Here is a 23,281-nt window from a genome sequence, read left to right on the forward strand (position 1 = left end):
CACACGCAACAATGGAAGTACTGTTGGAAGCAGTGTTTTCTATGGAAAGGCTCCAAGGCTATATCATTCAACAGACTGAGTTCAGTTAGCTAGTGCAGTGGAGCGAAGTGAGTGGTCGGTGAGTGACTTAGTAGTTGGGAGAGAGTCGCCAGCCAGTGAGCATGTGGAACACAGAAGGTGAGGGACCTATGGCACTGGAAGCCATTACCAAATGACTGGTGAAGACAGCAGACTCAGAAGACTTAGTGTGTGAATTAGTGATAGCACAACAGTCACTTGTAGTTCAATAAATCCAATTACCAATCCAAACCCCATCTAGAGTCACAGTATATTCTATTAAATCCCCCCTCCCCCAAGCTCTTCATATTTCTATTAATTTTAATTACTAGATCAGCTTTTTCCATATCACTTGGATCAAAGTAGTATACACAAAACCCTCATTAATATAGCCTCTACTGAAAGCACAAGGAACCCACACAAACTGTGGATGAAAGAATGAGAAGAGGTGAATTATCAATAAGTTAAATCCTCCATTAACAGCCATTATTACTGTGCACTAGTCCAGATGCAGAGACGAGCTGACTGTCACTCGCATTCGTTCAATGCCCTCATCATTACACCTGTATTAAAATATGACAACCAGAAGATTTAATATCCCCTCTTCCTGGACAATCATTGCTAAATTACAAACTGAGAAAAATCTATGGCATGAAATTTAAAAATAGCTTCATTTGCTCAGACATAACTTATACTTTATATACACAGAAATACATTAAAAAGTAAAATTTTTGTTTTATAAATTATCACCTATATATCTCTATTATGTACTAAGCAGTTTGCCTATATCAAATGCAGATTGTAAGTCAGAATTATTTTCTGAAGAGCTAAGAAAATATTCAGATAATGAAATGTACAGGGCTACAGACAAACCTACAAGGCTTGCTGCTAAAGTATTTTTCTGCAAAATTATGCAGGTGGCAATGCATAAGCCTGCATATGTGAGATAACGTGTCATGTTCACGTGGGACTTGCGACCATGTTCATGCACATCTGAAACATGAACATTATCATATTAATGAGCAGTTCAATATCATGTACAGTAAGTATGTGGCATGACAGACAGTACAATATGTGTACGTACCCACACACACGTTATCCTTTAGTGTATAACCCTCAGCACATTTGTCGCACATGTCTGGACCATCACTCTGACAGCTCTCACAGGCCCTGTCACACACTGCAATGAGGCACACTCCTTTTAGATTCCCGATGGCTATGATATGTCCAGTATGTATGATACAACTTGTCTAGTGTGTAACCAGATGTCAAATAAAATATTTTTGTCTGCGTCTAATTCTATACAGGTACATTATGCAAGACCCAATTTTGCGAATATTGGTTATCTGTTTCTTTAAGAGACTTAATCTGTGAAGTCTGTCCCAACAACAGTCAATGAAAGCTTTATACACAAATTCTATAATGTTTCTACAACATCTTACCATACCAAATTTTATTTACTTGTTTATGACAGTTCATCCATTTTCATTCTGCAATTTAAATAAAAAAAAAATAACAATTTCCAAAGGACAGGCTACTGGATGACCGAATGAAGACTCGGGGTTCAATTCCTGGCATGGAGAAGGGACTTTTCTTTTCTGCATAGTGTCCAGACTGACGAGGGCCCAGCCAGCCTCCTATCCAATGGGTACTGGGGGCTCTTTCCCTGGAGATAAAGTGACCAGGGCATTAATCTATCTAATACCAAGGTTAAGAATGTGTAGAGCCAAGCTTCCACTCCCCCATACGTCTCTATGGTGTGCAATGTAATGTCCTGACTGCCAAGCTCTGCCACAGAACTACTTGGTAAACATGTGAACACTGATGGTTGTAAGTGCAATTGCACAAACAAGTCCATAAAACTGTTCTCAAGTGAAAGGCCAGCCCTTCCTCTACAAATCAGTATATCATATTTGATGCCACCTGCTGATATAAATCCTATATTAACTGATTAATAGAAGCTGGTATCTTCAGATGTTGTGGTTTTAATGCTGGTACTCTAGGCCAGTGTGGCCGTTACAGTGCATGCAAAGTGCTAATTAAACAGAGGAAAAACTTCACCTTTTACCACTCAGAACGAGATCAGCTGTTGGGAATGCACTGTGCTTAGTGCCTTGTATGTGTATGAAATGTGCTGAATTCATTACATGTGCAATACAAGAACCTTCAAAATAACTTGACATCACTGTAAGTTAGACTTGAAAGGATTCTGACGATGGTGTATACTGTACTTCTTCTGGTTTATTTTGGACTTCATCCATCATCTGGTATGTAAAAGACAAAAGACCACGACGTTTCGGAGACTGGATCTGTCTCTGAAACGTCGTGGTCTTTAACTGGAGACGTCTGATGGTGATACATAATTTCTTTAAAAGGATTCAAGTGGAAGGCAGAAGTACAGGAAATACATATGCTTCATTTTGGTGCCACTTTTGCATCATTTTCATCTGCTATGTGTATACAATCTGGCAGTCTTGATGTAATTTGTTTAATACATACATTTCTGTCAGATAAGGAATTATTCTTGTTTGTTAAGGTATGTCTAACTTGTTATGATTTGATTTTATCAGTAATTCTCTATTTTAATAAAATATGCATGTTCTATTCTCCAATCACTGATAACCTCTGCATGGCCTACATGGTTTTCATGGTTTCCACAAGCACTTGTCTTTCATCTCTAGAATTCCAAATATAGTTTGACAAACTGCACCAATTGCCATGGTAGAGTGTTCTGCCCTCAACAGTGGTTCCATAAGTTTGATGACAATGAAACAATGCATTCCCAGGCCAGTATGTCAGTGGTCCCTTCTCCTGTCACGCAATGCATTCTCTGAATAAGAATACTGCAGAACTCTTCCCCATCTTAGTTTGCCATTTTCTACCCTACACAAAAATCAATACTGCCAGATGAAACATTTGAACTCTGCCGGAGAACATGTTCAGACTCCTGGTCTCTGTGCAGGTAATACAAACACAAACTCTGGTTGGGTTTGCAGGGCTGCAGCCTGAGCTACATAAAGAAATGCTAAGTGCTGGCTGTGGTGTGCATATTATATACAGCTGCCTGCAGTCAGCTCTGGACTGCCTTCCTTTCAACGCAGGAAGCTCTGCCATTGAGATGTGTAAGTGGTTTTCCATTTATACTCTTCACCACAAGGACCAAAGAATCTATGCATCTGCTGGTCTTGAATATGCTGAATTATTATATGTAGGCACTGTGCGTTTTATCACTGGGACTTATATGAAAGAGTATACTAGACATTTTCAATGGGTTATGCTCCGATTTTCATTCACAAGAAAAGTGTCCTGTTCTCTTCAAGGAACTGTTCGAAAATCCATGTTTTCAGCTGTGTTTACTTTTCTTCACTGACCAGGTTAGCATGTTCCAAAAAAGCACTACAACTTACTGAGAAACGTGACACGTCGGCCACAGAAGTTATAATGTATCTGGCTCTCAGAAGGATAACTGTGAGGTAAAAGGTAAAGTCCCTGTGCTCGATGAATTAAGCACTATGCCATGAAAGCGTATAGGGGAGTGGATTTATAGATCCCCATTTTCTTGACCTCTGCACTGGGCGGAGGTGAGTGGTCAGCTTCATGCCCCTGCCATTTTACCCCCGGGGAAAGAGCCACCCTGGTACCAATTGGATAGGAGGTTGGGTGAACCCCAGAGCCGGTCTGGACGATTTGGAGAAGACAAAATTCTTGACCCTACCGGGACTCAAACTCTGACCACTCAGGCATCCAGCCAGTAGCCAGGCACTATACCGACAATGCTACCCCGACACCAGAAGGATAACTGTACCCTCCACAAAAGCTTCTTGTGTGTTGAGGCAACAGAACTAGACAACTGAACCGTCATCAGATTACGCTACTCCATTAATTAACAGGAGATAAGTTTAACTGACCTGGCTCCAAAGGTTACAGTCAGTCTAATAATGTACACTGCGTTCTACATGTATGGAACTCTTACACCTATGGCACCCCAGAGTGTCTGAAATCTGTACAACTTTTAAATATTATGCATGTGAGTACTGAAGAGCAGAACAAACTTTACCTAAACAAGTGTAGGAACCATCATTGTTGACACAGAATTCATTTCTCTTGCAGGGGCTTGGATTTAGCAAGCACTCGTTTACATCTAGACATCCCTTCTCTGTATCCATGAACCAGCCAGGACTGCACGCTGCACAACCTGCAACAGAAAGCAGACGGCTGTCACTCTCAAGGTTATTATTTTCTGGAATGTGACACTGTGGAGTCTTGCAGACCATCAGTGATGTTTTGGCAGAACATTCTGCCTCATCTTCATACCCTGAAGATGGTGGCAGAACACTTTTCCAAAATATTGGTAAGAAGACAACCATCTTCACAGGTTCTGCTATGAAAGCCTCAGATCTCACAGGTATGGATTTCTTAGCTAAGACTCTTTCACTTCAGTACAGATGTTCTGATGCTTTACGGAAATGTCAGACCCACAAAATTTCTGGACCAACCCAACATCCTATTCAGTGAATTATGGGGGCATTCCACTCAGATGTAATGTAGTGACAAAGCTGATCGTTCACTGTGTTCTGACAATGTTTGTAGCCCATCCTGTCCCTCTTCAGTCACTCACAGTCCAGTACTTCACGTATCAAAACCCATCTGTGCTAGTGTGTAAGTCCCTCCACAGGCCACACCATAGCTCAAGCGGTTAGTCGCTGGCTTCCCACCATGGTGGCCCGGGTTCGACCCCGGGTCTGGTCAAGTGGGGTTTGTGGTGGACAAAGCGGTGCTGGGTAGGTTTTCTCTGAGTACTTCGGCTTCCCCTGCCAATCTTCATTCCACCAATTGCTCCACAATCACCCTCACCTATCATCTGGGGCTGGTACAATAGGCCAGAAGTGGATGCAGTACAAGGGACTTAGTCCCACCCCACTAGCAATAAAAAAAAAGTACTTCCATATCTGTGAATTTTCTATTTGCAGTTTCCCATACAACTGGTTTCCCAGTAACATACTGTCGCAGTTTTCTCCAAAAATCTTCCAAAGCTGCATCCTCACAAGCTTCACACAGTGTCTCAGCCTCTAACCCACACGTGTTATGTAACAGCCTACCTCAGTCTACACATCGCTGTTTTACCAGCAACATCTTGCAAAGTTTGGCCTTTTTCCTTTCTGTATTTTCCACGTGTGTGGTTAAGGAAGTTGGGTGACACCAGCAATGGAAGTGGAAATGTAAGAAAACTGTGAAAGAGAAACATTAATATGATCCTAATACATCTCTGACATTCTTTGATGCCCAGAGAGCATTTTAGATATACATCGAGATAAAGAACTCTGTTCTTACAAGTTAAAAGGATTTAAAAATTATCATGTAACAGGACTTTCAATTCCTGTTTGGCTGACAAAAGTATATATCAAAGGAAGCAGATTTCCCTTTCAGGTGATGGGGGTTAATCAGAAATTAAATAGCTTACTTTAATGGCCCAAATTGTTGTTGCAAGGCTTCTGCAAACAGGGGCAATGTGAGCAGAATGAAGGACTTTGAAATGTTACAGATTAAGAATACAGTTGTTATGGTACACTGATCTGGAACAAGTAAATGAAAACAGACAGAGCCACAGACCTCACAAGTACACAACAGCAGTGATTGTTACACACTTAAGTTTCTCAGGGATTTATGGACAAAATCATTTCAGACTGTGAGGCAGTATACATAATGCTGTTAGTTAGTTAGTTATTTAGAGAGGGTGGGTTTCCCCATGCACCGCGACCAGTTTGATCTATTGTGCTTCCCTCTATGATATTCTACCAGTCTCTTTACCCTACCGATAAATGGTGCATACCATCAGTCCTGCCGAGCAAGCGAGTTCGGCCACTTGCTTAGCGGTGTCTATAATGCTTCCCCAATCTATGAGGCCTTAGAGGCTATTGTTGGGCGGGAAACATCCTGGAATTTGGCTCAGTGATCCCCTTTGGGGATATGAGGTTCTTTTACGTGCCGTAAAGTTACGACACGGGACACACAGCTTAAAGTTCCTCCCGGAGGACTTGTTCCCTGAATTTTTCTGCCCTTAAAAATTCGACGACCTCCACCGGGTATTTGAACCCGCGTACCACGAGTCATGAGGTGAGAATGTTACGTCTAGACTACGGAGGCCGCTTACATAATACTGTTACTCTAACTAACAATGATGCAATTGCTATCCCTTTTGACTGTTTTCAGTGAGATATACTGCACAATGTTACCTTTGAACTGGGCACTGTTATGCCACAAAGGTACAGGATAATTCCTCTGTAATGTTACTGCTAAACAAAGCTATCAAGTGTCACATTTCAAAAACCTTCATAAAAGGAGAGACAATTCTTATTCTACTACTTGAATTGCTTTCACACAAATTGAAGAATGGTATGAAAAGTGTAAAGAAGTTATTTTCACTGTGTTAATGATGAACATGTTCTTGTAATCAGCCAAAGATTAATGAGTAAACTAGTGTTTCGCATTCAGTGACTTGTTTAGGGTATATTTCACAGTTAATACAAGGGGAGGAGTACAAATAGGATGGCTATTCTAAAGCAGAGAGTAGATAATTAGCTTAAACTGACATGGACTCGCTTCTATAAGACTTACTGCACGCGCGTCGAAAGGGCTACAGTTGAGTCTTCTTTCTATTTTCAAAATCACAGAACTTTGAACGAACAAACCTTTGGGGCCAGGCTGAGTGCAGGGTCCTTGGCAAGATGTATGACAAGGAGAGCAGAGCAGTTTCTCCTCATCTCGATATGATTCATAGTAGGTGGCAGCACAAGAATTGCAGAAATCTCCTTCATATCCTGGGTCGCAACTGCATTTACCATTTCCCTTTCTTGTACCTGCTCCCTTCACAAACAAACAAGCAAACAAATGGTGGTGATGATACCAATGATTCACTCTTTGTTTATTTATTTACAAGCTGAACTCAACAGACTNGGTTATTACAGAGACATACCAAATACAAAACAACTACAACAGCAAAAACTACAAGGACAAAACAAACAAACAAATAGCACAAGGGCCAAAAACTACAAGGACAAAACAAACAAACAAATACCACAAGGGCCAAATCAATTACCTAAGTTTAAACACAAATTTCTAAAAATGTTTATTGATTTACAAACTACATTAAAAGCCCAGTCATATCTAGCTGAAAGCCAGTGGCTACAGGAGCACGTGAACATGGAGAGGTCACATGTATGCTCTGAGCAGGAACAAGAATACTGAATGTTTCTAGAACTGACAGGCAACATTTTGTGCCACAGTAAACATTCATTAAAGAAAAAGTACCTGAGTGATGAAGCCTGAAATATAATGTCTGAAATTTAATTTTTACAATAAGGTGTCATAGTGATTTTGAATACTCTGAAAAACTATTGTACTAAAGTGCTGCAGATTTTCTTCATACACACACACATGTTTATTGGAGTCATTGTGACAGAGTTCTATGCAACAGAAGAACAAAGCTTAGATCTGACCAAAGCAAAATACAGCATCATTTTGGTGTGTAATGCCTTCACACAAGCAACACGTTCATACATGGAGACCACTACATCCCTGTATATGCATATTCTACCTCACTACTTTGAAGACAATTCAAATGAAAAAGGGGGGCACGAGGCCCACAACATAATGTGATGTGTAGACCCACTGCTAGGCTGTGCCTACAACAATAAGCATCAACTGTACACGTCCACTGCTAGGCAATGGACATGTTATCTGTGGAATTCGCCCCAAGGTTATATAACAGTGACTCTGGCTCCAGGAGCAGTGGAAGAGTGGATTGCTGTAGTGTGGTCAGAAGTCAAGTGCGTTCAGTCAAAATGTTACAAAAAAAAAAAAAAAAAAGCTAAATTTATCCCTGTAACAAGCTATGGAGGCCCATAGGGTTGTGAGACTTGGAGACTGCCACATTTTCTTTATATAATTGGCTCACGGATGATGGTAAGGTTGTCAGCCTTATGCACCGGCCGCCATTAACCTCTCAGGAACATTCTGGTATTCATTTCTGTTAGAGGCCCAGTCTACCCCAGGGCCATAATGCAGCTGGAAGGATTAGGTCAACTGAGAAAATCCACCTCATCGGGACTAGAATAAAGGTCCAATAAATTTGATCATCGAATGCAAAACCCATTTTGTAAGTTATGCAAACACTGAATACATGACAAATTTCTGTTTCCCATAAACTTCTTTAGAACATATCGAATAACTGTCCATGCTCATGGCCATCCTAGATACTGATCTCACAAGACTTAGCTCTTGCACAATAAGTACAGATCAGGCAGAGGGCAGAACAGGATATACTTATATCAGAATACCTGACAGCTGGATTACTGAACAACAACATTATTTCTCTGCCAGCTTTGAAAGCACTGAGTGTATTCTTTAAATGAAGAATACTCCAGTAATATTCAGTGTTAGCAAGTACTTTGCATCTAGAGATTAATGAGAAGCGCTGGAGAGAACTAATCATCTACTTACCTTTCTCTGTAATTTTAGTATCTGATACGGCATATGGAAAGAAAACTTCAGTATGTATGCATAATGAAGTCAATAAAAGAATACAATTTGGAAGGCTGCAATGTTGGTATCAGTGATGGGAATGATTTATGAAGCACACTATTGAGATGTCCTTGGATGGTATGATATGTGTACAAAGTATCATGAGGACTGGTTTGGCCATTCATGCAATATTAAGGCTATTACCTCGGTAATCTGAGAGGCTGCGGTGTTTGTATTACTAACAGAAAGGATATTATGTGTTCCAAGCTGAGATGACCTCAGATGGCATGACACATACATACCAAGTTTCATGGTGACTGGTTTGGGAATTCAAGTAATAATAAGGGTATTACCTGAATAGCTTGAGAGGCTGCAGTGTTGGTACTACTGATGAGAGGGATTTCTCAAGTATGCCACTGAGACTGCATGACATACATACCAAGTCTCATGACGATCAGTTCAGGCATTCAAGTAGTATTAAGGGTATTACCTTAACTACTATAGTGTTGGTATTACTGACGAGAGAGATTTATGATACAGGCCACTGAAATAGGCTCAAGCGTTATGATATATGTACCGTGTTCCCTGATGACTGGTTCAGTCATTTAATTAACAATACAGTTTTACCACAACAAAATGAGAGGAGATTTACAAAGTATGCCACTGAAATGACTTCATGTGGCATGGTATACATACAAAGTTTCATATAGATTATTGGTATGTGTTCAGGCAATATTAAGGTTTTGCCTCAGCAATATGAAATTCTGTGAAGTTGGTATTACTGATGGAAAGGACTGATGATTTATGCCCGTTGAAATGGGCTCAGGTGGCATGATATATGTACCAAGTTCCAAGACATTGGGTTCAGATATTTAAGTAACATAACAGTTATTACTGCAACAATTTTGGAGGCTGTAATGCTGGTATTACTGAGCAAATGCATTCATGAAGTATGAGACTGAGATGGCTTCATGTGGCATGATACACCAAGTTCCATGAAGAACGGTACAGGCAGTCAAGAAATATTAAGGTTCTGCCTCAGAAATTTGAGAAGCTGTTATGTTGGTATTACTGATGAGTGATTTATGAATTACACCACTGAGATGGGTGCCATGGTATACATACCAAGTTTTATAAAGAGTAGTTCGGCCATTCAAAAGTTAACAGGGGAGGAATACACACACAGACAGCAAGGTAATCTCATAAGCCTACTTTTATTTTTTTGAAATAAGGTAAGTAAGCTAAAAATTATATAGGAAACAGACAACAGGAGACTCAAGATCAAAAAGGAGTTACCAGACATGGACAAACATGGCTGAGGTTCAAAATGTATTTAACCATTTGGCTTCAATTAGGTAATCACATCTTGTTTTACACCAGATATCTTCTTGCGTTCCTTTGTTTGCACAGATCCACCCTTATGTAAATTTGACTGAATGGGAAGAACGCAACTGTCAGAATCAGAGGTAAATAATCTGTACTAGGTGAAAACTCAAGCTTCATAACTTGTACTCTCCTCTAAGTATAATTAGAATGCTAGAGTCAAGGAGGATGAGCTGGGCAGGGCATGTAGCACGAATGGGGGTTGAAGAGGAATGCATACAGGATATTGGTAGGAAAGGGAGAAACAAAGAGACCACTAGGAAGACCAATACATAGGTGGGTGGACAATATTAAAATGGATCTTAGAGAGACAAGATGGGATGGTATGGATGCCTTCCCACTCTTGCTAATTCTTGCAGTACTTAAAAATGTTTTCTGAATTACATTGAATTTTACACACACAAATGTGGTGCCATAGCTCAAGCGGTTAGTCGCTGGCTTCCCACCGTGGTGGCCCAGGTTCGATCCTGGATCTGGTCAAGTGGGATTTGTGGTGGACAGAGTGGCGCTGGGGTGGGTTTTCTCCGAGTACTTCAGTTTCCCGTGCCAATCTTCATTCCACCAATTGCTCCACAATCACCCTCACCTATCATCTGGGGCTGGTACAATAGGCCAGAAGTGGCCGCAGTACAAGGGACTTAGTCCCACCCCACTAGCAATAAAAAAATACAGGCACAAATGATTATGAATAATAAAATGAACTGGACATGCAAGGAAACTCTGTCATAAATGCCATGGATGAGATAATTATGCTGATCACAGAAAATGGGATAGGAAAAAACTTGTGTCACTGTGATCTACTCCACTGTTGCTGTTATGTCAAAACTTCAAGCCTTCAGTACTATGGAAGGGAAGCAAAACAAAGATAAGACTTGGTGGTAATTGTACATGTACTGGGATAGTTTCAGTTTTATAAAAATTAGTAAGATAAGTCGAGGCTGTCCTCACAAATAGTTCGCATTTAAATTGATTGAAGTTTTGTGCATGTGACATTAGTACATGCCATGCAATACATAGTTTTCATGGGCAACAGCCTACCTTACATTTGCCACTTTTGTTGCACACATTGTTTGGGAAACCAGGACAAGGGTTGCAGTTGGCACCATAGTGATTGTCCGGGCAACATCGCTTCAATGTGTCAATGCACAGATACTTGAAGAGATCTTCATCTTGTTTCTGAAACCACCACTCATCAATATGTTGCTCCAGCTGTTCAGACAATGCATGGCACTGAAACAGTATATACTGCATATCTCACAGTGCAGTTCACTACTGAGGTGTGTGCTTACCGTCACAATATTATCTGCTTCCTTTCATGCATCTTTACACATTTCCTTACCACCACTAAGTGTCGCGTCCCTCTGCAACAAACTAAAAGAAGTGCTTTATATACATTACATATTCCAGTCAATTCACAACACTGAACAAAATTTCTTTTCTTACATGGAGCAGAGGTAGGAAGTGGTCCATAACTGCCACCTTGGAATATAAGACAGTTATGTCTAAAATCACATGAACTGACAGTGTCAGCAGTTAGACTACTCCAACTCTAAAAATATGCACTGAGAACTCTAATATGAAGTGTAATTTATTTCATACGCTACGCTCCAGAAGAAATAATGTTATCATAATAAATAAAAACATATTTAATCATCATCAATCTATGAACTGGCACCTTAAAAGAATTACCAGTAATAGATTATACTGTACTTAAAATATTTCCTTTCATATTTTCCAAGACACAAAGTTCCTGGACTGGTGTCAAAGCATTCATATTATGTGTTAATGAAACAAACTACTGCAAACTAAGTGTAGTTCTGCTTCTTGCAAGAATTGGCAGAGGTCAGAAACATCAATCACTGACAGTTCATGAGTAGCAGTTCACTCAATTGTGTTTTTAACTGCTGTCACTTTTTTAGCCATGAAGCAACAAGCAAATATCAAATTTCGTTTTAAACTGCGTAAAACGCTAACAGAAACTTAGGAAATGTTGAGAAATGTCTATGGTGATGGAGCCTTAAGTCATACATAGGTGTGTATCTGAGTGGTTTAAACAATTTAAAGGTGGGTGTAAGGATCTTCAGGATAATCCAAGAAGTGGACGTCCTTCAACCTCTTGAAATGCAGACACGATCAAAAATGTCCGTGATATGGTGACACAAGATCATTGATTGGGTCTCAGAATGATGGCAGATCAATTAAACATCAATGAGGAGAACATATGTCAAGACCTCCATGAAGATTTACAGAAGAGGGAGATCTGCACAAAGTTCATCCCACACAGACTCGCAGATCATGACAAGACTTCACCCAGACTTGTCAGGACAATCCCAATTCTCTTGATTACATTTTTCTCCTTTCTAAGGTGAAAACTGTCACACAGGAAAATGGTTTCAGGATGCTTAAAACATTAAGAAAAATGTGCTGGCCAAACTGAATGCTGTTCCTTGAGGTGGTGGTTTCTTTGAATGTAAATAAATCAAATGTTGTAAGCAGACCAGTCTGCTTGCACCGGTTCTCACGGTCTCTTTGCTTGCAGATTTCTTATTTTTCCTTCTACCCTGAAGGTGGAGGCGATACGTTCCTCCGAAATATCAGTTAACACCACATCTACACAGTGCCACATCCCAGAAGACTGCTTTCTTCAAAACAAATGTTGATTTACTTGTATTTTTATTTATTTTTTCATGCCTGTCCAGGAACTGTATCGCCAGACCTCGAAGTATCATATATTTTGGCAAAACATCTGTTATCATACTCACTTGATCCTTTCCCCTTTCCACATCGGTACACAGCTTCTCTTGAATCTCTACAAGACGAACTTCACTGCGAGAGTAGCTACCAAGACGTTCTTCCTCCCATGCTGCATCACCACCTTCAAATTTCCCACGTGCTGTTCTCTCCATCCCCTATAAACACACACACACACACATATCTAATCAATTACAAAAACCATTTCCAATGACTTGGAATGCCAAATTCAACCACTATAAAAAAACTGATTACAGGGTTCAGCCATATTGTATGTTCCCTTCATTGTGGTGGCATTTACATACCAAGTTACTGCTGTGCTGTTGGAGGATTTCCAGCCTGAAGATTTTAATTTCTGCTCTATGGCGCTAATTCTTTCTCAAAGCAGCATTACTTCCCCAGTAATTGGAGGATTTTTAATAACACTTTCACAGAATATTCATTACATACTTAAGTTGTGAGAGTTTCAATACATTTTACCTCACAAGCCGAGCGTGAAGTAGACTTGAACACACAAGACCAGCCTCACAATCAGGGCACCGAAACACTGCATCCTTCCTCTCATTTTTCTTATAACACATCATGCACCCCTCTAATGGCCTTGGCTTCCTTTCAATTGGAGGAATCCTCTCTGGAAAATGTCTTTCAACAAGTCCAGGCAACGTATTGTCCATGGAATGTCACCCTGGCACTTTTCTTTCAACACCACCTCCATGTTGTACAAGTAGAGCCTGAACCACATGAGTTCTGAACTTCAAGTGGCCAGTTGTTTCCCTTGTGAATTTGCTCTGCAGATAATCATGCAGTTGAGAACTGTAGTACTGAGTAATCTTCTGAATATTTTTATATACCATTCTCATTTATATTTTAATTGCTTCCTGAATTGGTAAGGTAAAAGGTAAAGCTATCCCCATAACAGGCTGTGGAGGCCCATAGGGTTGTGAGGCATCAAGGATCCCACATTTTCTCTTGACAGTCAGCTCATAGATGGAACAAGGTCGTCAGCCTTACACGCAGGAAACCCTTTACCCCCAGAAAGATTCCTGGTACTCATTTCTGTTAGAGGCTACGTTGACCCCAAGGCCATAGTGCAGCTGGAAGGATTAGGTCAATTGAAAAATTCAGTAACCTCACTGGGAATTGAACCCATGACCTGCCAGCTTGTAGCATAGTGCCTCAACCAACTACACTACCGCGTGCTCCCTGCTGAATAGGTAATCTTCAATTGCACTAAACTCGTCATCAGAATTAAACTATTTTCACTATCAGACGATTTTTCATCCAGAATTTTCTCAGCCTCATCACCTGGCAAACGCACTCTTCTTGCCGACACCATGATCACAGCAGAATGTTGAGTAATACAAATCTCTTTACTCCTATGCTAGGGAAACACAAAGAAAACATACATCCATCCTGTTTATGTCATTTCAAAGACTGGACTATCTGCTACAGAACTATCAAAGTCAAAACATTAATACTTCCTGCACAATCAACAGATGGTGCCATGGGAAACAGTGTGCATGAACAGAAGATCGCTAAGTCACCTCATAAATATGGAGAAAAGACAACAGTAAAAATCCATCACATGGGTTAATGACATGTATCTTATGGAAGCCCACAATGTCATCTACATTGCTGAGGTCAAAACTGCAATACTTTGTGCATATTGCACCCAGAGAGCCACTAAACAGTATGAATGGAGCCAAGACTGATATATCACCTCCTATTAACATGGATAAAACGGTAGAAAACAATCTAAGAAGTCAATAATACATACTGCTCTCAAACTTGCAGCTTTGTCTACAAGGTTGCTGAAAGCAAACTGTAATAGCTTCACGTATATTTCCTAGATACAAAGAGAAGTCAGCGAGTGCATTATGCAAGTACCACTCAGCACTCCAAGACACATGATGATTACATCTTGATGAACAGTGCTCAGCATTCCATGTTGAAGGGTTAAGATGTTCTAACAATTCAGTGTACATTGCAGTTGCCATCTTCAGGCTGAGTGACACACTCACACTCACTCTGAAGATGGTGGCTGCAGCAGAAGCTGCAACATTGAAAGACCTTCAATGGACAATGTGGCTAAACCCTTAAAGCCAAAATTTCACATCAGACCTTCAGCTGCAAAACCCAAAGAACTAGAATAATGTAAAAAATTAATCTTACCTTCTTGAAGGAATCCACAAAGACTTTACAGGCTTGGCATGGAGGAAGTTTGGCCGCATGAACTGCATCTTTCGGTTCTCTTTTCTCTGGATTTGTGTCCTGTCCATATCCAATGATTGCAGTTTCGGTTAATAACAGAAGAAATGTAAGACGGGTCACCATTGTACCACCTGTAAAACACACTCACTCTAAGTTTTGTACAACAGTGCACTATGGAAGTAATAGCCCTGTACAGAATTAGGGCAAAATCAGCTTCCAGGACATGCTCCTGATATCAATGAAAACAGTAACTTCATATTGTGGAGATGTGGAACCAACAGAATTATCATGAATATGAAACATTCAATAAATAATTATTTACAAGCAACCACGCATTACTGCCAAGTGAGTTGGCATGGTAGTAGAACTCTGGATTCATACTGAGGAGCTGCTTCGGTAGAACCTCGGCTTTGACACCAACTATCCTGACTGAAGTTTTTGTTTTATTAATTCCCTCCAGGCAGATGTTAGGAGAGAACTTTAATTAGACCAAAATCACTTCGTTCCAATTCTGGGTTTTAATGCCAAGTAGTCTGGAGACAGCCTGATGTTCCTCTTTACCTTGAAGATGGGGGGTGACAATGGACAAGAAACAGACAACAGAAAGGCGTCCATTGCTAGGCAGCAGATTCTTAATAAGCAAGGACAGATGGCCATCCCTAGGGAACATCTCAGTAAACATGTTCCCATGGCAATATGCATGCAACAGGGCAAGAGTGTTGTCTGCACAGGCCATGCTGAGGAGTTACATGGAAGAAAACTGGGGCACCAAGGCAGTTCTGTAAGGGAGGCTGTGAAGAGAGAACTTTCATGTAGAAGCTGAAGAATCTCCACTCTCAGAAACTGTTATCAGGGAACTGCTAGTGAAGACACAAAATGCTGGAAAAGACTTATCAGGTGCTGTAATGATTTGTAAATTGTGGAGATAAGCGATGGTGCTGTAATTACTAATAATTCTGAGTCATGTGTGTAAGTGGTCAATATCCAACCCACAAGCCCATCTATAGTCACACATATAAATGTGACAGTATATACCTATTTGTAAATGAGGTTCCATTACGTTCTGCACTGTGTTTCAAGTACTAAAAGCTATTTTTTTTAAGTTCTGTGATTTTCCTTGTTTCATACCGGTCAAAATATGTAGCAAACCGGTGATTTAAAATTCAAAGTGAATTTTAAGATTTAACACAAGTTTCATGTGAGACAGCAAAATAAGAAGTGAAAACAAGAGCCGTGCAGCATGATGCAGCAGCACAACATTCAAGTCAATAGATATTATTTAATTCTATCATAAATTTTTAACATATAAATATTCCATGTACCTTACATATCAAGTACCAACAATCTTTTATTCCCAAAAATACTCTATTCATGTAGAGTTGAGACTGGGTTGGTGATTCATGACATGCTCAATTACTACAGTACAAAATGCCACTAACATCAGAGACACAAATGCACAATCCATTCCATTACTTGACACAGAATGACCCCGATGCAACTGGCCACCATGTCAGACATTACCCAGTTTTAGGCATTATAGGACTTGTCATCCCATTGCAATTCCTAAAGCTGCAGAAACTTTAGTAGTAATCTGCTTATAAACCAGAAACTGTGATTTGGAATCACAGGGCTGTTCTTCCTGAAAAATCACTACGTAAAGTCTAGCTCAGCATAGCCAGACTTCTGTCCTTCATTCTCGTCTTCTTTTATGAAACAATCTAAAAAAATATTATTCACTTTCAGTGATGAAAATTGCATATATGTGTATATGGGATGCAGCATTTTTCAAACATCGTTTTCCAACAGTTTTAAGTTTGCTCCAACTATGTGACAGATTTAAATGTGGTAAGCTTCATTTGTGAGTTCACTTGAAATCAGCAGTGGAATTTAACAGCAATGCACTAATAACATATCATTTACACTATTATACAATTCACAGTTCTAAAATTATCTATCAAAGTCAAAAGAGATATTTCAATAAAAAATGTTGGATTTAGGATTTCCTTCTGTGCCTACAGAAGGCAAGATGATTATCCTGCCACAATGCTTTTAATTGAAACTGTTGATGTAACATCAGAAATACTGTTCTAGAGCTTAATATATTGGCATTTAATTTTAAAGACACAGAGAGTGATAATTTTTCAACAATCAACATAATACCAAGGTTACAGAGTATGTGGAACCTTATTTTTACATCATCTACTTTCTGGAAGAATTATTTTGTAGTTAAATATCTCTCACATTAAAACCAACCAGCTGAAATGCTGCTCACATTTGACAAACAGTGAAATTCTATGTAAGATTTGAGGCTTTCACGGCGGTGACTATGAAGAAAGCAGTCTTCTGGGATTTGGCACCGTGTATATGTGGTGTTAACCGACGTTTCAGAGGAACGTGTCACCTCCATCTTCAGGGTAGAAGAAAAAATATAAGAAATCCGCAAGCGAAGAGACCGTGAGTACCAGTTCTCACGGTCTCTTCGCTTGCAGATTTCTTATATTTTTTCTTCTACCCTGAAGATGGAGGCGATACGTTCCTCCGAAACGTCGGTTAACACCACATATACACGGTGCCAAATCCAAGAGGACTGCTTTCTTCAGTGAAATTCTAGTTTTCAGAAACACTGGAAACACAAATTATCCCCCTTTACCTGCAAATTTTAGGAGTTCATGTTTAAAAACATAACTCAAAATCTAACCTCCAATTTGCATTATTTAAGAGAAAAGAAAATCCAAACATTACAAAAGAGGCTGCACACTGGCAGTATCTTCTGAATGGGTCCACAGGTCTGTATGCTAGAATTTAACCGACAAATCATAGGCGAAGACAAGATCCAATTGCCATCAGCTCTCCAATGAACAAGCAAGTTTGATGACTCATTAAACACATTACTGCAGAGACTAGACTTGTATTACATACATTAGGAGCTGGGACAGTGCAGTCAGTACAGTGACTAGCTATGGGCTGGATGACTGAGGGGCTGAAGTTCGAGTCCTAGCAGGGGTCAAGAATTTTCTCTTCTCCACGTCATTCAGACTGGCTCTGGGGCCCACCAAACCTCCTACCCAATGTGTACTGGAGCTAGAGCAGCATAGGCATGAAGCTGACCACTCACCACCAGCTACTGCCGATGTCAAGAAAATGTGGATGTATACTTAGCGTCTATTATTCAGTTTTATGTGCAACACCACGTCCCACAAAACTTATTAACTTTAAAAGTTCACGGCATGTTTTGGCCAATATGGTCATCATCAGGTGTTAAGATCTTTTTAATTAGTAAACTGCTATCTTCTGTTTTTAAATATGCTGGTCCCTTTGATGTGCTTGTGTCTGTAACATGTGTGAAGGGGCCTGCATATATATTAATAAAAGAAGACAGCAGTTTCCTCATCAAGATTTTAACACTTGATGATGGCCATATTGGCTGGATCATGTGGTGAACTTTTAAAGTTAACAAGTTTTGTTGGACGTGGTGTTGCACATAAGACTGTGCATAATAGACGCTAAGTGAAAAGTGTCACTGGACGCTACAATATAATACTGTGGATCTATACACCCACTGCCCTTTACGCCTTCATGGCGTAGTGCTTAATTAGTTAAGCACAGGGGCAACTTTATCTTTACCGCATACATACATTGTGAAAGTTACTAACAATGAGGTTATGTGATGTGGTAACAAAATTCAACAAATTTCTACTTTGGTTACAACCTGCAACTGCGTGTTTTAATTATTAATATGTTACCTTACAGCAACTGACACTCAGTCTTTCCTTTAATATACACAGGAAATCGCCACAAAGGAATTTTGAGCAGTTTCACAGCCTTCGGTATAAACACCGGCACACCACGCGGCTATGAGGTCTATCAGCGTCTATGTGTCACGTTCCATTTAATTTTCAATTTATTCTTTCTCTTGAACATTCCCACATTTTGTTATTCTTTTGCAGCTAATCGCCAAATAATTATGCTTCCCAGGTCGTAAATACGTTCGAAAATAATTATATTTCATAGCATTACGAAAAATCGATACAAGCAGTTTCCAACAAATTTATTTACCTAAAATACAAACCCACGTATGCGTAATCCCGAATCCCGAACGAACCCGATTCAGCGGCACGTCAGCGTTATCAAGGCAGGAAAGTATGCTGTTGATATGGTTGATATGGTGCAGTATTCAGAACATTCAGAATATGGGGCTTATAGTAACACTGAATTTTATGTAATTTCAATGACATATGCATTTGAGGAACTGAGCAGCGAAAACTAAGGTATGTTTCACTGGTGGTATCTTGGAATAGTCTTGAAACGGTTCCTAACCTTACCAGTTTCAAGTGAATGGCAAGTTGTTGGGACACCTCCCGAATATCATGCCTGTTCCGATTTCGCATATTCATTCCATAGTTTTTAACGTCTCGGTGTTGGTTTATGCTGTACAGTCTGTTTCAGTATTGTTGGATTTGTGGTTCTTATGTCATTTTCTAGTAGAACAAATACATTGATGAAGGTCATGTCACTATGTGTTATACAACTATCTAAATACATTAATGGTTATAAATATAACATAGTCTATGCATCTGCTTATCAGTAGCCAATAATCAAGAATTCTTCATTAAAATAATCTACTGAATAATAGGAACTCTTAATGAGTAAGTGCTTTCATCTTCAAGGGACCATTTAATGTACCTTCATTCCCAGCATGGAATGCCAAAATGGGGTCTTATGCTCTGACTGCTTCTGTTCCTATCCTAGCTCACTGTTTACAGTCATTCCTCCATCTCTTTGCACCAAATATATTTTCCAATTGATCGATTCATTAAACAGCTCACTGCCTTAACTTCTTTTCAGAAAATATGGAGGGAGAGAAATTATCAGCAGATGAGATAACATGGCAGCAAGACTGGAAGTAAGATATTTGTGCTAAGTTGAACTTGTAGTGCTGTGTAACATGCATATTTATAAGTAGAATTTCTGTGTCTTATGACAAATTAATTTGGCCATCTGATGCGATAGCACCTATAAACATATATCAAGATAAACAATTTGCCAAATTAAGGTGTTCACTTATAGTGTTGATAATTGTGTCTGAAAATAATTCATAGTCTTTTTATTCATCTGACTCTTCATTTAATGATTACATGTGTTTAGAGGTGCAACAGTATCTTGAACTATTTGCATCTACATTAATGGGACTTAGAAAATAATGCTAGATCACAGTATAAGCAACAGTATGAATGGTTATTAAATCAGTGAATTAAAAATTATTTTATTTCATGGATTTTGCTAAATTTTGTTACAGTGAATGAAACTCTTGAATGACCTCCATTTAGTGTTCGTTAGTTTAATGTTCAGTTTTAAACAACCTAATTCAGTAATCTTTAGTGTTAAATTTCCCCCATTTAACATTTTCCACAGTTCACTGTTCTAATCCAGTGCTCCCTAAAGAAATCTTGAATGCTGGTTTTGCTGTATTTTAATTTTAACATCAGTAATCATTTTAAGTGTTAGCATGCATGAAGTGAACTGAACGAGGAACTTTGTCTATCCACTGGAATAATTCTAGTTGATTTAGAATGGAATGTACACCATTAGGTATAATGTGTCAAGAGGTTTCATGTTGAATATAGGACTGTACAACACTTTAATGGTACATTCTGTGTATTGTAACATATGAAACAAGTGACCATGAAAGGTTATAAGGTTTCAGATGCAAAACGTAATCGTACAGTAGGTGTTGCCTGTCAGACTTTGGATGAACTAAGAGTGAAGGGAAGTTGCAAGTTAAATATTGAAAAGAATGTCCAAATACAGATGCTGGATGGAACTTATGTAGATGATGAGGATTATTTTCAGACTTTGCCCTCACAGACTGTGTTCCTTCTTCTTAAACCTGGTGAAAGTGCTTACACTGGAGCTGATATTTTGTACAATGCACTTCAGGCTGTGAACTTGGACTTTCTCAGAGCTGGCAATGAAGTTCAGAAATTCTTCACTCAAAATGTGAAAGAAAAGGTTCAGAACCTTGCAAAGTTAGTTAACAGATCTTCTCAGATACAAAATGTGACACTGAGCAGGAAATTAGATGATCCAGCCTGGTTTGAAGGCATAGAGTCGAGAGCATCCACCAAAGAAGAATTCATGGCTAGGCGTTCACAAGAAAGGATACGAGGTTACATGTACAAAACTCAAGATGATGTTAAGAAGTCTGAAACCTACAGGAATGATAAGATGTGTCAGAAGAAACTGACAGAGGCTTTTCAGAAAATGAACCTCCAACTGAAGGCTCACAAATATTTTAATGGGTATTTTGATCGCAGCGCCATGTCAGACAGACTGTGTGATGATGTGGGTGGTTTTCAGTGCAGAGGCCGCTGGGATTTGCCTCATTGTAAATATAAAGGGGCTAATCAGCACATGATTAATCCATATGAAAGCAGAGAAGCCAGAATTGTGTTCTCAACATGGAATTTTGATCATGTAGTGGAGAGGTCACGGAGCATTGTGCCTGCTTTGTTGGAAGCAGCAAAGCTGGCTTCAAATAACAGCTGTGCCATCAATGCCATTTACTTTTATAGACTTCTGTTTACAACTGATAACTTAAAGTTGGTACACATCATTTGTCATGATAAAGGTACGCACAGTGTACAGTGCAATTCTCGTGAGTTCACTCTCACTGCACGTAAAGTTGACAGTTGTTCGACTGGTGAAGAAATTCCCAAGTGTTTTACGGAACCCCAAGTGTCAGTAATGTTATAAAGAAGCACGCTTTTTCTTGCCATCTGTGCCTTGATCTTGTTGTCTGTTTTGCAGAGTATTTTTTTCGACTAAAGCTTTAACATTGCAGGCTGTTCCGAATATAATAAGGAAAGTAAATGTTCTGCATATGTTATTGCAGTGTGGCAAAGGTGATCATTTCATATTTATCTTCGTTTCTTAAATATGATGAATTTAATGGCAAAAAAATCATTATTTACATGTATTTGTAACATATAAAATGAATTTACTTCATAATTATAGATCTACAAAAATTATATATGAATAAATTTGCAGATTTTATTAGTCTCACTGGTAGTCACAGTGTAGTAGGTAGTATGTTATGCAGATGTCATATTTTCAGAGTTCCTAATTTCTGTGATTCCAGCATAATTCCATGAAGTACAAGAATGCATGTATGGGTTTACTGTGGCAGTCAGCTACTGAAGGAACAGGTCATTTCTTTAAACTTAATAAAGAACAAGAAGTTCTTATAACATCACGGCACAGACTATGCAGAAACACCCCATTTCCAACAGTAACTATTGTTGCGTGCATATTCATTGCCATGGGAACATGTTTTCCGAGCCATTTCCTGGAAACACTTGTTAACAGAGTCACCTCTTAGCAGTGGGTTTATATGACACAATAGTAAACGATGCCTCAAACATTTCTTTGTTGCCTTGCTTGCCAAGCCACTGCCCAGCCATGATAGGGTGAGACAGACAGCCCCACAGACACTTCTGATACAACACAGACCATATGGAAAATGACGTCTCTAACAGTTCTATTGTTGTGTATATTCATTGCCATGGGAACATGTCTGCTGAGCTGTTTCCTACCAGCGATACAAACACAGACTGGTAAAGAGAGCTTTATGAAGTATGCTTTTGGATGTGCTCAGGTACCATGATATACATACCAAGTTTCATAAAGATTGGTTCAGGCCTTCAGAAGTTGATGGGGGGTGGGATACCCAGACAGCAAGGTGATCCCATAATTTTCATTTCATGCATCCTGTTATGTTATTATGTACAATTCATTATTGGAGTGTGTCGTAACACAACAAAATAATGGTCAATGTTAACATTACCTTAGCTACATGTTTCAGCTTTTAAAGCCATATTTGCTCAACCCCTCGTTGGTGTCTCCACCTTATCGTGGTGAGGGGGTTTGAGTATGCCAAGGACCCTGAGAGCTATACCAGCGGTAGCGTAGCTACTGGCAGGGCCTCCCTTGCTGGACAGGTCAAAGGGTAGGCATCAGACGAAGAGAGACACCAAAAACCAAAAACTGATGCCGGAAGCAGCGTCATCAGCAGCGACTTGAAGCACAGAACAAATGATGCTCGAGATGGTTCAAGTTCGTATAGCAACAGGCGTGACCAGAGTGGTTTGAACGGCTGTTGTACTGCGATGTGGAAAGCAAATGGAAAAACTACCACATTATCACTTTTCCTGGATAGTCTCTTTCCAAAAACAGAAGATCACATTAAGTGGAGGAACTGTTTTGGAAGAGACTGTGGACCTGTCATCTGACAGTTACTGATCAATCAATCAATATTGGACACCACGCACGAATACAGCATGATGGACAAAACATTGGAAAT

General features: G+C 39.5%; 2 protein-coding genes across 5 annotated transcripts; one reads left to right on the forward strand and one right to left on the reverse strand.

The window, feature by feature from the left end:
* Positions 1–709: 709 nt before the first annotated feature.
* On the reverse strand, positions 710–19,045 carry LOC111871109 (cysteine-rich with EGF-like domain protein 2). 3 transcript variants are annotated; one of them, XM_023863936.2, is made up of 8 exons: positions 18,979–19,045; positions 14,884–15,053; positions 12,723–12,869; positions 10,999–11,190; positions 6,747–6,921; positions 4,115–4,252; positions 1,142–1,237; positions 710–1,050 (listed from the first exon to the last, which is right to left on the reverse strand). In XM_023863936.2, exons 2-8 carry the CDS (start codon positions 15,043–15,045, stop codon positions 821–823), a joined length of 1,140 nt encoding a protein of 379 aa, XP_023719704.1. In that variant the 5' UTR covers positions 15,046–15,053; positions 18,979–19,045; the 3' UTR covers positions 710–820. The 3 variants fall into 3 exon arrangements, with proteins under 3 accessions (XP_023719704.1, XP_023719702.1, XP_023719701.1); XM_023863934.2 differs by lacking the exon at positions 18,979–19,045 and adding an exon at positions 18,671–18,972; XM_023863933.2 differs by lacking the exon at positions 18,979–19,045 and adding an exon at positions 18,666–18,972.
* On the forward strand, positions 4,264–22,821 carry LOC111871110 (DNA fragmentation factor subunit beta). Of its 2 annotated transcripts, none has more exons than XM_023863939.2 (2): positions 4,264–4,462; positions 19,768–22,821. In XM_023863939.2, the coding sequence occupies exon 2, from the start codon at positions 20,590–20,592 to the stop codon at positions 21,673–21,675; it is 1,086 nt and encodes a 361-aa protein (XP_023719707.1). In that variant the 5' UTR covers positions 4,264–4,462; positions 19,768–20,589; the 3' UTR covers positions 21,676–22,821. The 2 variants fall into 2 exon arrangements, with proteins under 2 accessions (XP_023719707.1, XP_023719706.1); XM_023863938.2 differs by lacking the exon at positions 4,264–4,462 and adding an exon at positions 19,102–19,190.
* Positions 22,822–23,281: the final 460 nt, after the last annotated feature.

The sequence above is a fragment of the Cryptotermes secundus genome, unplaced genomic scaffold, assembly GCF_002891405.2.
Source record: "Cryptotermes secundus unplaced genomic scaffold, Csec_1.0 scaffold250, whole genome shotgun sequence".
NCBI classification, from domain to species: domain Eukaryota; kingdom Metazoa; phylum Arthropoda; class Insecta; order Blattodea; family Kalotermitidae; genus Cryptotermes; species Cryptotermes secundus.

Excerpts from the sequence above, each read along its gene's own strand:
- LOC111871109 (XM_023863936.2), bottom strand. The coding sequence starts at position 15,045 with ATGGTGACCCGTCTTACATTTCTTCTGTTATTAACCGAAACTGCAATC. Across the intron at positions 12,870-14,883 it reads TTGTGGATTCCTTCAAGAAG|GGGATGGAGAGAACAGCACG; the intron begins GTAAGATTAATT and ends GTGTGTTTATAG. Across the intron at positions 4,253-6,746 it reads CACTCAGCCTGGCCCCAAAG|GTTGTGCAGCGTGCAGTCCT; the intron begins GTTTGTTCGTTC and ends TTTCTGTTGCAG.
- LOC111871110 (XM_023863939.2), top strand. The coding sequence starts at position 20,590 with ATGAAACAAGTGACCATGAAAGGTTATAAGGTTTCAGATGCAAAACGT.